The sequence below is a fragment of the Myxocyprinus asiaticus genome, chromosome 39 (genome assembly GCF_019703515.2).
Source record: "Myxocyprinus asiaticus isolate MX2 ecotype Aquarium Trade chromosome 39, UBuf_Myxa_2, whole genome shotgun sequence".
NCBI classification, from domain to species: Eukaryota; Metazoa; Chordata; class Actinopteri; order Cypriniformes; family Catostomidae; genus Myxocyprinus; species Myxocyprinus asiaticus.
The window spans coordinates 21,263,092-21,282,239 of NC_059382.1; the positions used below are offsets into that span (position 1 = coordinate 21,263,092).

Here is a 19,148-nt window from a genome sequence, read left to right on the forward strand (position 1 = left end):
TGGCTCAGTATCTAGCCTGCTCAGTGCATCCACGTGAGAGCTAACAAACTCATTGACTTCTGATCAGGGCCATTTGGGTGATTTCTGTTATCATTATGATTTAAAAAGGAGCCAAACAACTATGTGATAATAAATGGCTTCATATGATCACTATCCTTAAATAAAAGACAGTTTTTTTGCATTATCAGTCAAATTTTCAAAAATCAATGCCAAGATTTCACAATTTCTGCCAGGGTATGCAAACTTTTGAGCACAACTGTAGACTATCATTTAATTGCCAACAAAAAACTTCATCAGCCAACTAACAAAGGACAATGCATCTATGTGAACTTCTGCAGTTAATCCAGGATGGACTTCAAAGACATTCGTCATTAATCTTAGTTCATAAAAAAAAAAATAAAAAAAAATTAAACACTGGACCTTAACACTTACTTAGTTTACTAATCATAAACCATGACCTGCACTGCACATAAATAACTAATATTGGCCAGAGGGGAACTGGCCCCCACAGTGAGTCTGGTTTCTCCCAAGGTTATTTTTCTTCATTAACCAACATCTTATGGAGTTTTGTGTTCCTTGCCACAGTCGCCTTCAGCTTGCTCACTGGGGTTCTAAATACAATTATTATTTAATTATTTAATTTTTAATTTTATACACAATTTACAATCATATTTAATCAAACCACACAATGATAACTAAGACTTTATAGATATTAGTTTCATTTTTTGTTAATGCATGATTTTCTGTAAAGCTGCTTTGAAACAGTGTGTTGTGAAAAGTGCTATACAAATATAAATGACTTGACTTGAGTCCTGCGTGAACATATATACAGAAAAGAGTGACCATGATGTGTGATCTTCCGCAACGCCAAGCATCTAACCATTCCATTAATGTAAAGAAAAAATCTTCAAAGGTACATGTGGCTAAATAATTTCTCTGTCAACAGGTCTGGTTAAAAGGGTTAAGAATCCTTGTGCTAACACACATTACATCTATGTATTTGCTACTTATTAATAGTACTTTGTTCTGCTATGTTCTCTATGTATATGTTTCTGTTTGGTTATTTTTCACTTGTCTTTCAGCTTCTACTGTATATGTTTTTGTTATGAGTATAATGTGTGTTGTGTGTGTAGATGTCAGACAAAAAATACTGTACATTATCTATGACACTTGGATAACAGGCTAAAATGTATCTGTTTAAAAATCAAAAGCTGCATTTCTAGAGTTTCAGACAGAACACTGATGCCCTTGGTAAAACTTGCATATTAAAACATTTAAAACATCACTATGGAAATTTAGGCTGCATTGGCTCGTGTTGTGTCAGGCTTTTAATAAGCATTTATTTGGAAAAGGAAAGGTGCTAATAAAGGGCAAATACATTCTAGTTTCACAGGTACTAGTCTTTTCTAATAGAACATCATCTGTACACACTTCTCCTCAGACCTGGATAAGGAAGTCCTACAACTAAAGAGATATTAATGGATTCGGAAGAATATTACAAAGTGGGATAAGGAAACTCTGACTTCTCTTTTTATACATTAAAGGATTTGTAAAGGGCTATAATAAAAATAAACCCACATAAACTGGTAAAAGTGAAAGTAGACTACCCAGTCATGCTTTCAGTACTTCAGTATCCTGAAACTGGCCATTTATGCACTTGGGAGTGCAGTTACACAAACACTGTTCTGAGCACAGTAGATGAGTGGGGAAAAGCAGAGCTGGGCAAGGGGATGCTTAGCAGTGCCCACTCCCTCCTGTTTAACAGCGACATCCACATCCTGCACACTCAATGAATTTATTTACACAAGATATTCATGGGCGTTTATTTGGAGCTGCCATGCAATGTGAGGTCTCTAGCTTTCTGCGAGGCCTCAAACAATTTAAGTCAAAACCCATGGAAGTTGTCTGAATCTATGAATTCTTCAAAGAAAATAATAAACCTTAAAAGAGAGAAAATCTTGTGCTCTTCATTTGGGAGGCAGGGAGGGTGGCAGCATCCACCTTCTCCAATCACACGCTGTGCTCTCTTCCATTCACACAAAAATACAAACATACATGCACAATGTACAAGTATTTACAGATCGCAAACATTGGTTAAAAAAAGCTACGGTTTTAATGTGAACATAAAAATGTTTCAGTATGTCTGAATCAACAAAAGGTAAGTAACTACTCAAGTATTTTGACCGTTATTGATGATTCACCTTGAGGCTGTTACGTGAGCCCAGAAGAACTTCTTCTACTTGCTCTTACACAGCAGATGCATCTGTCCAACCTGATGCTCATGAGCCACCCAACCGCTCTTATCATTTTCAGAAGATTTCTGATATGGAGATGGGATGAAACTGGGCCACTGATGGAGAGATCAAGGAGGCATGCCGGTTGACTCCACATCACCTCAACCGTCACAGCCCTCTTAGGTCCCAGACCTTCCAGGACCAGTTTCTTCCACATCTGCCTTAGTAAAGTGCATTTGCTTCAAAGCTTAACTTTGTAAATACTACAGATTTTTCCTTAGGCTTATTTCAGCCTTATGTCATCCTGTAAGAGGAACCGTGAATGTGTTTGTGTGATGTAAGCATATGTTTGTGTGCATGTGCGGATAAGTGTGTGGTACCACTTGGATTGACAATAATCATAGTCAGACATGGGCCTTCACATTCGCCCCAAGTCACCTTCAACACTATTACCAACAACACTAGCGTATCCTAACACCAATAAATAATAAAAACAACATAACAGAGTACATTATAAAACAATAAGTTGTAATATGAACTGATTTGCATTCATGCTAGGGGGCCTCTAACATGTCCATTCCGCAATCCCTACAGTTTGTGTAAAAAAAAAGGGAAAAGCTAGATGTCCTTTGATCTTATTTGTCCCACCTGTTGTGAAGATGCAAAATCAGAAGACAGCTCCAACTGCAAGTCAGCAATGTCTGTTTTTTTTACTTTTCATCTTTGGTAGTAAACTTGTGCACATCCTTCTCAAATTTCATCTGCAAAAGTAATACTTGGTCTGTTGCTTCTTGTGTTTGAAAGGAATAAAAAGGGGAAAAGGAACTGAAAGTGCTTTGACTGCTACAAAACAAAAAAAAGGGACAAAGGGTTCTCATATTCTTCTCTGTGGTTGGAGAAGATGATGGTCCCTGAAGTGAGAGCATTGGCCAGGTTTTCACAGGCGAGGCTCTTTATTCATACAAAGTAACAGTGCAGTAACACAGAGCAGAGATCCTCCGGTCAACACTAGCCTTGTCTGCACAACAAAAACACACAGTTGTGACATAAACAGGAGAGAAGGCAGCAAAGAGTATAAAAATGTTACCAGCACTCCTTGTTTTCAAAAAGCAAAATTACTCACATTTGGTGACGTTCTCTATGTCAGCTGGGTCCTGGAGGATCTTGGACAGGCCTTCCAACAGCATAGAGGCTTTGCTGTAGCGATAGGCGATGTCCTCTGTCTGCTGAAACATCTCATCTAGTGCTGCTGATTGCACCTGTTACACACACACTGGGTGCATTACTATAGCTCACCATTAATCACAGATGTTCAACAATGGCCACTGACAAGTCGACCTGACATATCCCCACTCACCATTTCTACAGCGTGGTTATAGATGAGCTTCTCAGCTGTCACACTGTTGATCTCGTCCACAAATCGTTGCTTGTCGGAGAAGAAGTGGTTCAGTTTGTCAGTAAGGCGGCGACATAGAGAAATGCAGCTCTTGTAGCGCTCGTTCAAACTCTTCACCACTGACGTCCAGAGAGAAGAGATATATAGCTTTAATGTCAGATCAAACTCCGATTGTAGTTCATTGACTGCAGTTACATTTACAGCAGGTCTGTTCTGATAGCATTACTGTCAACATCGTGTTCTTTCTGCATGTCCACTTAAAGAAGTATTCCAGGTTCAATAGAAGCTAAGCTCTATCAACAGCATTTGTGGCATAATATTGATTACCACAGACTTTACATTTTAAATATGAATTAAGTAATAGGCTTTGAACAAGAGTATATTGCAACTAAAACTAGTCAAATTAGTTCTTTGTTGACTGTGTGCAATATTAGTTTTGTAAAGCAGTTCACCTGAAGTAATAAATTTTTTTTTTTCTCCCAATTTGGAATGCCCAATTCTCACTACTTAGTAGGTCCTCGTGGTGGCGCGGTTACTCACCTCAATCCGGGTGGCGGAGGACAAGTCTCAGTTGCCTCCGCTTCTGAGACCGTTAATCCGTGCATTTTATCTTGTGGCTTGTTGTGCATGACACCGTGGAGACTCCCAGCATGTGGAGGCTCATGCTACTCTCCACGATCCACGCACAACTTACCACGTGCCCCATTGAGAGCGAGAACCACTAATCGCGACCACAAGGAGGTTACCCCATGTGACTCTACCCTCCCTAGCAACCGGGCCAATTTTTTTGCTTAGGAGACCTGGCTGGAGTCACTCAGGGGTGGTAGTCAGCGTCAGTACTCACTGAGCTACCAGGCCCCAGTAATAAATTCTTAAGTTGTTAATGTGCCTAAAAGCAGAAATAAAACAAGAATTAAAAATTGGTTATGCATATCGGATATCGGACACTTAAACACAAAAATAATAAGTATCGTATCAGTCATTAAAAAACAATATAGGTTGATCTCTAGTTAAAATACAAACTGTTTCAAAAGTATAGCATCAAGATGTAAACATTATACATTTTAGCATGATTTTAGAGTGAAAAATCAGGGATTTATCAGTGTTACACCATGTACCAGATTACGGAGTTAACTTGCGTTATGTCGTCATGACAACGAAGATGTAATATTGAATATAACGTTGCACAAATAAGGTTTTCAAGGGATTTTATCACATCAACATCACGATAACACATATAATGTTTATGTTGTGTTGCTATACTTTTAAAACAGTGTGTATTTTAATGTTTATGGACTGGCCTCATTCACTTCCATTGTAAGTCCCTCACTTTAACCACGATTTCTGCTTTTTTAAATAAACAAAGGACAAGACAAAATTACTTTTGTGGTTATCAACATTATGCCTCAAATGCTTTTTGATGCAAATTGAGCTTAACTTTGATTGAACCCCGAAACATTCCTTTAAGATGCCGAAAGCATATTTAGCCATTTTGCTAACTTTAGCCATTTAACCACCTCTCTCCAAAACCCTGTTTCTGAGTACTCCTCTAACTCTTTTATTGCATACAGCACCTTTAAATTGAGTAATTTACAAATTCACCACATATACTCTTTAGTAGAGCTGTCATATATTGCGGCTCACCATGTTTGACAGCCGTGGATGGATTGAGCTTGGAAGACTTGATCTGAGACTTCGCCAAGTGCAGTGAAGAGGCCAGCAGCTGCGCAGTTTTCATGTACAACACCAGCTGCTCCACCTGCCTATATGAAATTAATTAACAAAAAATTATTATTATAAATTGTTGACGATTCCTGGTAAGCATCCATCTTTAATGTGTGTGTGTGGGCTTCTTTTACCCCCACTCCTTGCTGAGTCGACTGATCTGGTCCACCACCACACTGTCCTGAGGTGGATAAAGAGAGGCGGCGGATGCACCTAGATCTGCTCCACCAGCCCGAAGAGTAGCGATCTCCAGCACACAGTCCGTAAAGGACAACATCATCCGCAGGTGCATCAGAGTGTCCGTGTGCTCACGCTGCCAAGTACACACATATAAAAGTCTGTTATTGTATCTGATGATGAGCTTTACAGTACTCCTATATAGACTATTCTCTTTGTATAATTGGATGAATTGATCATGTGGATTAGCTGGAATCCTGTGCAATCTGACCAGTCTTTAAACAGTAAGATCAGGCATGGTCCTCTAGATTAATGTCTAGGGTAGTCATGATGTAGAAAGACTGGTATCGTTACTAGGGCTGTCAATCGATTCAATCATTATTGTGGCAGATGAGTAAAGCATTGATAAGAAAATACAATAAGAGCCTTTAGAACACAGTATTTTGTTTCTTATCATATTATAGAACATAAGCCTACAGTCCACAGCAATCCATTTTGCAACTGAATTCATCAACCTGTCTGAGAGAGGTTTATTCTAAGAGCTTTTGTAATGACGTGTCTATGTACACATGCATCAGATGGATACTTTAGGGTGTCTCACTTTGGTGGCTCTGCATCATAAACACAGCATGTTTGGTCACTGTGTCAAGTTAAACGTAGTTTGAAACATGTCTCGAGATTCCTGCATTCAGAATTGTGCTATGTCCAGCTGTGTTTGAATGCAAGGAAGCATCCTCATCTTGTGCTGTCGCCGGTGTCAAGCAAGCCTGAGTGTTATTTGTTGTCTGTTCAACTGCACGTTGCCTATACAGCTGGAGTTTAACTTTCTACCCCTTGCTGAAAACAGGTGGTACTTCAAGCTTGAATTGCTCCGATGGTAGGAATATTCCTTATTGCGGTCCAAGACACGATTAATTGCATTAATTTTTTTAACGCTTTGTTTGTTAATATAATTATTTGCACTGAATTAACTCGTTAAATAGACTAATTTACTTTTATTTATTTTTTATCAACTTAGTACATAAGTGATGGTATTTTTGAAATTTCTACTTGTCTGATCTGCCCGCTCTCACCTCCATCAACGTCTCCTCTGGCAGTTCTGGTGCTTCAAAAGTGATGAATCCATCCAAGCTGGGTGGGGAGGTGCCATAAGGGACGTAGCGCAGACTGCTGGGAGCCCCCTCCGCTCCTGGTGGGGAGGTGCCGATGGTCATTCCCGGGGGAGAGCCCATATACACCTTACCGCTGGTGGAGCACAGCGAGCCTACTGAACTGTTGGAGCCTACTGCGGACACAAAGACATTCAAATCAGCCACACAACCTTGCTTACTGCATTAAGAATCTATTAGCTAGAGGTCGATCTTGACCTCCATGCATCAGATGATGTAAAATGTCATTAAGGACTACGTAAACAACAGTGCCAAGAACAAAGCTGAGCAAAGGCATCAAGCAAAGGCAGTTTCTATCATCCATGTAGTGAAGCAGCTGAAGCACCAGTGTATGGGGAGGGTTTATGAGGAAAAGCCCCTCACCTGAGGTTGTGCGTGGACGGGAGGCGAGATGGCTGCAGGTGGGAGGGGTACTGCTGTTGGGGGGCGAGCCCACCGTGAACACAACTGTGCGTGGACTCGCCCTACCTCCTGGTAAACCACAAGTCCCTGGCGGGGCTGGGGGATGGACGCACACACAGGGGTCACTCACACACTCAGCCAATAAAACATACTTACACACACTGGCAGCCAATCAGAGCACGTCATGCAGGCCACAAGCTTTTTAGGAGAAGCTCAAATGATGTAAATGAGGTTTTGTTAGGAATTCAAAATGAAAATATTACCAATTCGAAAAATTGGATTTTACAAAATCAGATCAGTTCTTTTCTATTTTGTTCCCTGCATTGCATTCGTATCATCAGAAATAACTGAAATATTATTGTGGAATAGTGCAGCTACAAAGAGTAAACATGGTCACCTGTGTCCATGGGTCTCTCTGTGTTGAGGCTATCTGTGCTGCCCTGGTATGGCTGTCCGCCCAAAGTGATTCTTACTGGCTGCTCAGACAGTCGTCCAGCACTTACAGATCTGAGGAAAATAACCAGATTTAGCTTGTTCCTAAATGCAATTAGAATTTCAATACAGATATAATGCAAGAAGCAGGGACAAATTCGATTACATGGTGAGACAAAACACTGGGATGCGTACTGGCATTAGTGGTCGACCAATATGGGTTTTTTAATGGCCGATGCCGATATCCAGAGAGCACGGTGGCCGATAGACCGATACAACAATGATATATCACACAATTTAATATAGTAAATAACATAAAAATAAAATTGCTAATACATTTTTTTTTTTAACTCTTATTTAGCACTATATTTACACAATTTCACACAAAACTTTGTAAAGAAAGAATCTAAAAAAATTATATTGTATTTTAAATGGTAGATAGCAGTTTCTTCTGATATCTGTTTAGTCATCAAATTTTAGTAATTTATTTGCACATGAAGAAATTGTTAATATATAAGAAAGAAGGAAATAACAGTACACACTGAAGTCCAGCAACCATGGATGGCATGTCCATGTTAGCAATTGCATTTACTCAAAAAATACCGAATCAAACCAATTGTACATAGAGTGCACAGTGAATAAGACATTTACTTACAGCGCACATGAAGCGCTTTTACCTTGAAGTTGCACCAGAGACTACTTAGCAGAGATGGGCCACTTCTATTCAAATGAATGGGAGAAATTGGAACGGTCAACCAAGAAGCTCTCGTGCCCAACAGTCAATGGATGTAGATAGGAAGTCCTGCCTTACATTTAAAAGAGCTAGTCACCTTTTAGATACAAACATCACCTGTCAACTCGAGAACGTGCACGCGCATTAGCTATAAAAGCTGGGAAAAGTGCATTTTTTAGCATAATCTGAGGTAAAGAAGCACCATTTATGATACCAGTGTTGTCAGATTTTATTGCTGATTTTAAATATGTTCTTTTTTTTTTTTTCACCCCAATTTGGCATGCCAAATTCCCAATGCACTCTAGGTCGTCATGGTGGCGTAGTGAGTTGCCTCCGCATCTGAGACCATCAATCCACGCATCTTATCACGTGGCTTGTTGAGCGCGTTACCACGGAGACGTAGCGCGTGTGGAGGCCCACGCTATTCCCCGTGGCATCCACGCACAACTCACCACGTGCCCCACCGAGAGTGAGAACCACATTATAGCGAATACGAGGAGGTTACCCCATGTGACTCTACCCTCCCTAGCAACCGGGCCAATTTGGTTGCTTAGGAGACCTGGCTGGAGTCACTCAGCACGCCCTGGATTCGAACTCATGACTCCAGGGGTGGTAGTCAGCGTCAATACTCGCTGAGCTTCCCAGGCCGCTGAAATATGTTCTTTGATCGAAATCTTGATCAACCGTTTTGGAGATTTCGGTCTTTCCCCATTCAAGTAGATAGGAGCTGCACTGTCATGACTGGAAATAGTCTCCCGAGAGCGTTCCAAACATGGCCGACAGTGGACTGACTTGCTAGAAAGACTTTGGTTGCACTCACGCGCTTGTGCGGATCCAGCGAGCAGCAACAATCTCCTGACAGTTTAAACAGCCTGGATCGCCTGCTTGGATTGTGACCACTGACCATCATGATTTGTGAATCAGAGGAACTTTTGATCCTGATCCTGAAGTTTTGATTCTGGCTGATAGAATACGCGCTTCAGAGGAAGATATTAGATGAGCGCTCGACGGGAAGAAAACACTGGATTTTCATGAGGTTCAAGAATTACATCTGTTTAAACGAGATATCTGCATATATGCAAACGGTATATAATAGAAGTTTTATTGATATTTTCCTTTTATCATTAGAAAACAAAGTTAAAAGTGACCGGGGACTGCTGAGGAGAGGCTGACAGAATACATGCTTTAAAGGTAAATAAATGAGTGTTTAAACGAAATAAGTTCATATTAGCAGACGGTATATATTAGTTTTATTGATATTTGCCTTTTTATCATTTGACAAGACAATTAAAAGTTACAGGGAACTGTTGAGGAGAGAGAAGAAGAATGAAACATGCTAGCACTTTAACATTATGAGCTCAAATGCATCTGCCGTGGCTCTGATATGCGGACCGTTTAAATTAGACTGTGTTGCACACCGGTCTGTTATTGTAGTAAAACGATGGCATTTACATGTCTCAGATGCTTCACATGCAAGCAGGCGATTTTCAGCAACCCCCAAGAAAAAAATCGGCCAAACAGGAAAATGTATCGGCAGATGCAGATAATTAAAAAAGTCAGAATATCGGCTGATTTATTGGCCTCAGCGATATATTGGTCGACCACTAATAAGCATATCAAATGTATTAGTAGATTCCATTTTTCCTTAACTTTGAACTTTTGAACTTAAGTCAAACATTTGCTAACCTCCCAAAGGAAGTCTTGCTGGCCTCTGGCACAGACTGGCGGCTGCTGGGATAGGCCGAACAGTGATGTGCACAGAGGTCTCGTCCATCCATCAGTGTCTTGATTACGGTGGGGTTGTCGGCTATACCCTGCTGAGAAGCCAGGGCCATGAGGTTGCACGAGGCCTGAGTTTTAGGGATTTTGAAGGGAGCAGTTGCCTATACGAAATAAGATTATTCTGTGTCAGATGTTTTCATCATTTACCTTTTGCAGACCCACGGAGAGTGCTTTGTATATTCGATGTTTCCTGTAGCTTACCTTAGTGGGAGAGCCAATGATGGTGGGCAGGGGTGACTTTGATAACCAGTCAGAGGTGCGAGGGGAGGAGCCAAGGAGCTTGGTTGGGGAGGTGCCTAGGTTGCCGGGGCGACTGAGCTGAGGGGAGTGGCTGGTGGGGTAGGCTGTTGAGGTAGGGTGCACTGGGTCAGACAGCTGCTTATGTAGCTTCTGTTTGTTCTGGTAGATGTCAGTTAGCATGGGTGCACTCTGAAGACGAGCCCCTAGTAGTTGAGAGGAAGGCACAGAGGAACCTATAACATAAAAATTGTTCAACTTATTATAAAAACTTGTACACTATCTTGACTGATTGCACCACAAATCTGTTAAAGGAATAGTTCACCCAAAAGTTAAAATTCTCTCATCATTTACTCACCCTCATGCCATCCCAGATGTGTATGACTTTCTTTCTTCTGCTGAACACAAACGAAGATTTTTAGAAGAATATCTCAGCTCTGTAGGTCCATACAATGTAAGTGAATGGTGACCAAAATTTTGAACCTCCAAAAAGCACATTAAGGCAGCATAAAAGTAATCCATATGACTCCAGTGGTTTAATCCATGTCTTCTGAAGCTCGATTATACTTCCTAGAGCTTGATGCATGCGTAAAGCGCTAGAAGGCGCAAGGAAGTTTAATTGAGCTTGAAATCATGATCGCCAAGGAGAATGCAAATGTAAAGATTTATAGTGAAAAAGAAGTTATATTTTGGTCTGTTCTCATCCAAAACCAATTGGATTGCTTCAGAAGACATGGATTAAACCACTAGAGTCTTATGGATTCCCTTTATGCTGCCTTTATGTGCTTTTTGGAGCTTCTGGAGTTCTGGCCACTATTCACTTGCATTATGTAGGCCTACAGTGCTGAGAGATTCTTCTAAAAATCTTGTTCGTGTTCTGCACAAGAAAATAAGTCAAACACACCTGGCATGGCATGAGGGTGCGTAAATGATGAGAGAATTTTCATTTTTGAGTGAACTCTTCCTTTAAAGGGATCCGGTCATGAGGTCATCATTTACTCACTCTTATGTTGTTCTAAACCCTTTCTTAAGGGTAACACAAAAGGAAATTTTAGGCAAACTTACAGCCTCAGTCACTTTTCACTTTCATTGTATGGAAAAAGGATGCATTTGAAGTGAATCTGTATTGTTCCACATACAGGTTTGGAATTATATGAGGTTGAGTAAATGAGAATTTAAATTTTTGGGTGAACTATCCCTTTAAAGTTTAGCATTTAGTTATTAAAATAACCTACTTATTTTTGCTGTAGCACACCAGATGCTTTATGACTCAACCACTAGATGGCACTAGAGTACATGGACATATACAGTAAGATCTCCATGAACTTCAGTGAACTGAAAGTAAACTACAGCAGGTCATCTCTTGTTTTGAATTGATCATTGGGTTCACAGGTTTACTGTGACACACTTGAGCAAAAACATGTGCTTCAGAGAACTGGAGGTAAGAACTGAAGAGGTTTTACATGAAAGCTCATAGGCCACATTGTTTGTTGTTAGAACCTAATGCATTGTTCCTGATCAGTTGTCCACTTCTAAGCCATGAGCACAGTCTCCATGGAGACCAGAATGACATAGACACACTGCCACCCACTGGGAGGAAACGACTGTAACAACCACTTGTGGCATTGTTAATGGGACCACTTTGAAAAAGACACAGTAGCACTTTAGGGTTACATGTCAATCCCTCGCACAAACAGACAAACTCATACATCAACTCACCGCCTGAGGAGCTGTGACTGCGTGGCTCGTGGCTTTGAGGATGTCCGCAGCAGCAGTAGCCAAGCTGTTCAGGAATAGTGCCCACTGGGGAGCAAATACACACATAAAAGGGCATGTCAGAACATGTAAAATACATAGAAATACAGTTTCTCAAATAACCTCATACAGAGGCATTAAAAGGGAATCTTACCTAGTGGAGAGGGGGAGTAAGGCCGGGAACTGCCTGTGGAGAGACGTCGTCCAACGGTTTGGACCGTGTCTGCAGGACTAGGAGACCCAGAAACCATTTTAGGGAAGCCCATGGGACTTGTGTTGGAACGCCGCACTGTGCCTGACCTGTAACCATAAAGAACATCCAATATTATGCTTTTAAAAACAAGAACACATCCTCATACTATAGTGGCCCCAAAAAGTATTTGCACACTTAAAAATGTATGCCACTGCATATATAACAAGATATCAAAGCAAGCAGCATCTGCAGACAAATAATGTTTTTTAATCTTTTTTTGCAGAACTTGTTTTTAGCAGTTTTAAACCACTTTTAACCAATTGGTTCCAATGGGATTTTTTGTGAAAGCATTAGTCAATTCCCCTCAGCAGGGGCAGATCATCCAATGGGTTTTATGGGCATGTGCCCAGGGGGCCAGGCAACCGGGGGCCCACGCGAGCAAAAAATCAAGCAGATGTAAACACGGAGACGGTGCGCAACAGCGAAATGCGTCCGTGAAGCATATGGTCATAGGGTAACGTTCACCCCCACCCCAAATACTCCTGGAAACAAACAATTTGATGAAAAAAATCTGACTTTTTATAGTATAGTTTAGTATTATTTATAATTTCACAACTTTGTCCCACTGTTCACATAGGTGGACATACATTTTTAGGAAAACTATTTGCTCTAGATTGTTTTTTTTATTTTTATTATTGTTGTTTATTAGGTGCTACTAGTTACAAATTAAAAAGAGAAATGGAAAATGCACACAGCAGTAACGCTCGGGTCTCAGGAGGTTAACTATGGACATGTTCCACAAGTTTGACAAACAGAAAGTGTCCAAACACTTGTCTTAATTCTGAACAGTATATCTACTGCTATATATATATATATATATATATATATATATATATATATATATATATATATATACACACACACATACACACACATCATTTAAAACCTAACAAACTTCTTTTTGTGAAATTTCTGACTTGAAAAGTGTGCATGTGCTATCTTTCTTTAAAAATAAATGGCACTTGGTTTGATATTTTATCTATCTTTTATCTAAGTGTCCAAATACTTTTTGGGAGATCTGAAAATGAAACACAACATTTTCTGGATGTCCTCTGTCAATTGATTTCATAGTGAAAGAGCTACTGACATAAAAATTGTACATTTCTTTGTACTAATGTGAGATCCTAAATATTCCTGCTTTCCCAAAAAGCCCATTCTTTTTTTGTAATTAACATTTTTTTTTATTAAATCATACAATAACAAGATGCAAAACATATATAAATAAAAACAACATTTAAACCCCACAACCCACCCTCCCCAATCCCGCCCCCCCAAAAAACAACCATGTGGTCAAACATAAATAAATATATAAAAAACAAACAAACAAAAAAAAAAACAGACACACACACACACACACACACACACACACACACACACACACATATATATATATATATATATATATATATATATATATATATACACAAACATACATACATACACATATACTGTATGTATATATATATATATATATATATATATATATATATATATATATATATATATATTTATACATACATACACGCACATACATACATACACACACATAATAATCACACTAACTATATTACACTACTCTCTCCACACCCCACCTGAGAGCCCTCCAAAAACTCCATATACCTGCCCCATTTCCGGATAAAAATATCCAAGCCACCCCGTCTTCCCGGCGACACCTCCTCATAAGCTGCCACCCTCCCCACCTCCGTGCACCACTCCGGATATGGGGGCGCATCAGCTGACCTCCAACCTCTCAAAATAACCTGCCTGGCGATCATCACACAGGTCAGAACCCAATTCTCTATATGACTATCCCCCACATCAATGACCGCCCCATCGCCCAGAACACAAAGTCTGGGGCAAAACGAAACCTGAGTGCCTACCATGTCAGACACAAAATTCTGAACCTTCAACCAGAATTTCTGGATCTCAACACACCACCAAAAAACATGGGCCATGTCTCCATCCTCTGATTGGCATCGCCAGCAGGTGGGTGTGCCTTTAAGACCAAGCCTATACAATCTAGAGGGGGTCCAATAGAATCTATGCAAAATTTTTAATTGCATGAGACATACCCTTGCATCTCTAGATGCAGACTTAACGGTTTTAAGAATCCTAGCCCACACTCCCTCCTCCAATACCAAGTTGAAGTCTTTCTCCCATACTCTCTTAAGAGAGGTTAAAGCTCCATCCCCCAGACTCTGAATTAACAGGGAGTAATACACTGATGCCTCATGACCTTTTCCAAAAGCAGTGATCACCTCTCCTAGAGTATCTGCTACTTTAGGGGGGTGTGTGCTACTCCCAAAAACAGTACAAAGCAGGTGGCGCAGTTGTTAATACCTATAAAACTGAGATCTGGGGATCCCAAAATGTTGAACCAGATTTTCAAACGATTTCAACACTCCACTCTCATATAGATCACCGAGTGTAGTAACCCCCCTCCCAATCCACTCCGACCAGCAGGGACTTACCAATACACAATCTTGGGTTCTGCCATATGCTTGAGGCAACATTTAAATAAATGTCCAATTTAAACATTCTGGACACTTTTGTCCATACCGAGTGTACATGCGAAATAACGGGGTGTGACTTAACTTCTCCGGTTAGTTTAATAGAGAGAATTTGCAATGGCGAAATAGGGGCAAGAACTTCCTGTTCAATACCAAACCAGGGAGGGGCTCTCTCAGGTGGAAGAGACCAATGAGCCAAATGTCTGAGACTGAATGCATAGTAATAAAGCAAAATCTTGGGTAGGCCTAGCCCACCTTTGTCAATCGGCCTATGTAACTTATTGAAATGCAATCTGGGACGCTTACCGTTCAAAAGGAAGGACTTCACTATGCTATCAAACTGCTTGAAATAAGAGAGGGGGACATCTACAGGGAGAGACTGTAGCAGGTAGTTAAATTTTGGAATATAATTCATTTTAATAACATTAACCTTCCCAATCATAGATAAATGTAATGAAGCCCACCTGCCCACATCGCTCGAAAACGTTTTTATTAAAGGGTCAAAATGAACTCTAACTAAATCAGACAAATTTGCTGGGAATAAAATGCCCAAATACTTAATGCCCTGTTTGGGCCACTGGAAAGGCGCCCGGCTGGAAAGCCGTTACTGGACAGTACGCTGTCAGAGCTAAAGCTTCAGATTTTGACCAATTGACTTTGTATCCTGAGAGCTTGGAAAAAGAGTTAATAATTCTGTGGAGGCAAGGCATAGATCTAGCAGGGTCAGAGACAAATAATAAAATATCATCTGCATAAAGCAAAAGCTTATGCGCCACACCTCCCGCCAGCACCCCTGGAAAATCATCCTCCATTCTTATCGCGGCTGCTAATGGTTCTAGGGCAAGACAGAACAATAATGGGGAAAGAGGGCAACCCTGCCGGGTAATCTGAAATTAATCCATTTGTTTGCACCACTGCTACAGGGTGTCTATAAAGTAACTTAGTCCAACCAATAAATGTACTCCCGAACCCATACATTTCCAAAATCTTAAAAAGATAATCCCATTCTACCATATCAAACGCCTTTTCGGTGTCAAACACATGGCGTCACGTGCCCCCCCCCCCCCCCCCCTCCCCCCCAAAAAAAAGCCCATGCTTAATTTTAATGGCACAAAATCACTCCTGTCAAATCTTGTTAACAAATGTTAAATAGTTAGATGGTGCACCGCCTGTGCTGGAAGACAAACATGACTCATAAAGGAAAGCAGCTGGCAGTGGTCTGAAGAGATGCCTTTTAACCAGCACTTTGACTGAGCTGACTAACAGGGTGAGATAATGTGTACCAGCTCGACACTGGGCAGTAGGCACAACAAGAAGAGCTTAATCTCATTTTGAGACACAAGGAAAGTCCGAGTGAAGTGGGCCAAGCAGCTGCTGAGGGCTAGCCTGACTAATAGGGGGAGAGTGCAGCAGTCATAATCTCCAGACCCTCTGCTAGCCACCTGCCTGAAAACCTAAAACCCACACCCCTCACTAAGACAATGCCCTTACCAAATGCAGCCCTATCAGGCTGTCAGTTTCATTTAGGGTTCACTGAGTGAAATCTCCCCACGCTAAAATGTTTCATGACCATAGTTAAAAACTCTCAGATATTTGCAAAAAGATCAGCAGGTAAGACGGTTAAGGAAATTATATAACACTGAGGCAAAGAGCAATGAGTCAGAAAGAAGCAGAGCATGACAAATCCTTGTAGGTGGTTTCTGGAAAAATCAATACACAGATTTGCTATTTCATAATAGGCTTAGAGCATGCTTCTAAGAGCAATTACTCTGCTTGGTTATACATTCCAGTTGTCAGATCTCTTACCTGGGAGAGCCATATAGGGTGTTGGTCGGGCTGCTGGAGAGGTTCTGTTTGATGCGCTGGTAGTTTCGGACCTGTGTGGGCACAGGTATTGGGATGGTCTCGCTTCGTGGCGACACCATTGGGGTCTGTCCGGTTGATGGCTGTGGCTGCCTATGAAACCAAGAAAACAAGGTTGTAATCCAATCGGAATGCTTTTCCAAAACCATCTCTGATGAAATCCTCAGTGACTGAAGTCCCATTCATCATGAGCTCATTTGCAAATAAAACTAAAGCTAGATGCAAAGTGCGAGAACTACCGGCAAAAAAAATCTGTTTCAAAGTTTGTCAACTGTATACAGAATCAGTTTTGCTCAAAGGGCCTGGCTAAACCACAGGAGGCAGAGTCACTGTGTAAACACAAAGCCCTAACCAATCAGGAAGAAGGAGGGAGGAGAAATGGGCTGGATCATTGGGAATGTGGGCTGTGCTTTCAGACGATGGCACGTGCTGGTTCCATCTATATTCAAAGGCAAAGAAAAAAACAGATGGTACCCATTCTACCAGGAACAGAAAACTATTTTTTTTTTCACAGATGTCATGACTCGGTCATGCACAGGAGGGGTGCGTAAACAAAGCTCTGATAAGGGGGGAAGGGGGGCTAAAAAGGGAAAAAAAAAGCTGTGCATTACAGTTTGAGGTCCAGACAGCTAGATTATGTAATGAGGTGGAGTCAGGGAGGGCCAAACAAAGAGTCAGTTCAGCATGGCACAACACAATAAATACCACATATCTGATTAAGCAAAACATATACCTAAAGAAAATATGTATACCTAAAGAAACAGAAGTACAGAAAAAACAAAAAAATTCACCTATAAGAATATTTAAATGTGGTTCTTGCTAAGGCAATAAGGGTTAGGGTTAGTGATTTGAACTAACCCTAAGCATAAAACTTGGGCATGTAACTAGTCCAGAACCATTTGTGCTATTGACATGAATGATACCTAAAATTGTGCAGCTGTTGAGGAGAGGTGTGGAATTACTTTTCTAAGCTAGCGTTCTTGTAATTTTTTCCTGCCAATGAGATGGCCAAAAAAATCCCTTAAACTTACTTTAACTAAGGAGAGTCATTTTTGGGGTCCAGAATATTATAGAGACTGGGCTTTTGTTATAATCTCAAGTAAAATTCTTCATCAAAAGCAGAAAGTTTATCATCAGCAGGTGTTTCTTTGTGCAAAGTCATATTTAAATGCTTAAAGGGATAGTTCACCCTTATGCCATCCCAGATGTGTATGACTTTCTTTCATCTGCTGAACTCAAATGAAGATTTTTGAAGAATTTCTCAGGTCTTTTGGTCCATACAATGCAAGTGAATGGGTTCCAAAATTTTGAATCTCCAAAAGTCAGCATTAAAGTAATCCATAAGACTCCAGTGGTTTAATCAATGTCTTCAGTGATATGATAGATGTGGGTGAAAAACAGATCAATATTTAAGTCCTTTTTTACTATAAATTCTCCTCCATGATCAAGTCAATCTCCACCTTAACTTTCACATTCTTCTTTTGTTTTTGGTGATTCACAATATTCATGCATATCACCCCCTACTGGGCAGGGAGAAGAATTTCTAGCAAAAAAGTACTTAAATATTGATCTGTTTCTCACCCACACCTATCATATCACTTCTGTCTGAAGATATGGATTAAAACATTGTAGTCGTTTGGATTACTTTTATGCTGCATGGTGCTTTTTGGAGCATCAAAATTTTGGCACCAATTCACTTGCATTGAAAGGACCAAAAGAGCTGAGATATTCTTCTAAAAATCTTCATTTTTATTCTGCAGGAGAAAGTCATACACATCTGGGATGGCATGAGGGTGAGTAAATGATGAGACAATTTTCCTTTTGGGGTATCCCTTTAATTTTATTTTACCAAAATAACTTTACATGTCTGCTTACAATTTATTAGAATAGCAAATGTGTTACAGTGACATTATAAGAAGGTTGACAGTAAAAATCTAACAGAGACAACAGAGTGAGTGTGTGTGTGCTTTTCTACACTTTTCAGACCAAACGCGTTCTTGTGCTAAAAAAGCTAGATGCATTGCAATGAATATAACAAAACACAGGTGTCTCGAGACACATTTTTTAGAGTTGAAATTATTTTTAACTTGACATGGTTTTGAAAAAAACTGTTTCTGTGCAAGATGCTGAAAATACAGCCAGACGTGGAATACCAGTCAAAGATGTCTATCTAGAGCATGTTTAAATTACATACAAAAACATTTGAATGGTGTGAACGGCCCCCTGCATGCAAAAAAAAATAATGAAGAGACAGACAGGAGACAGTGAAGGTGGAGTATGTCTTTCTGTCATGCTTATTCAAGAATGGAAACCCACAGAGGAGGAGGAAGTGGCTTGGAGTAGATGCATTGACTATTGTAACAGTTGCTGTTCCACACCCAACAAACACTCAAACTACAGTTCCAGATCATAATATATCATATATATGTCAAATTCATTGCATAATTCCACCATGACAAACTGTCTAGTCATAAAGCTTG

At 40.3% G+C, this 19,148-nt stretch overlaps 1 protein-coding gene across 2 annotated transcripts in view; it reads right to left on the reverse strand.

Moving 5' to 3' along the window:
* Positions 1-1,809: 1,809 nt before the first annotated feature.
* LOC127429724 (serine/threonine-protein kinase ULK2-like) overlaps positions 1,810-19,148 on the reverse strand; it is a 60,544-nt gene continuing 43,205 nt past the window's right edge. The window contains exons 15-27 of one of the 2 annotated variants that reach the window (XM_051678842.1): positions 16,612-16,761; positions 12,197-12,342; positions 12,007-12,090; positions 10,252-10,523; positions 9,955-10,151; positions 7,501-7,610; positions 7,065-7,199; positions 6,606-6,817; positions 5,490-5,668; positions 5,275-5,393; positions 3,592-3,749; positions 3,358-3,493; positions 1,810-3,252 (exon numbers count right to left, since the gene is read on the reverse strand). In XM_051678842.1, the coding sequence (XP_051534802.1) occupies positions 3,188-3,252; positions 3,358-3,493; positions 3,592-3,749; positions 5,275-5,393; positions 5,490-5,668; positions 6,606-6,817; positions 7,065-7,199; positions 7,501-7,610; positions 9,955-10,151; positions 10,252-10,523; positions 12,007-12,090; positions 12,197-12,342; positions 16,612-16,761 (1,963 nt within the window). In that variant the 3' untranslated portion in view covers positions 1,810-3,187. The remainder of the gene's footprint in view (positions 3,253-3,357; positions 3,494-3,591; positions 3,750-5,274; positions 5,394-5,489; positions 5,669-6,605; positions 6,818-7,064; positions 7,200-7,500; positions 7,611-9,954; positions 10,152-10,251; positions 10,524-12,006; positions 12,091-12,196; positions 12,343-16,611; positions 16,762-19,148) is intronic. The other variant, XM_051678843.1, reaches the window with a different exon arrangement.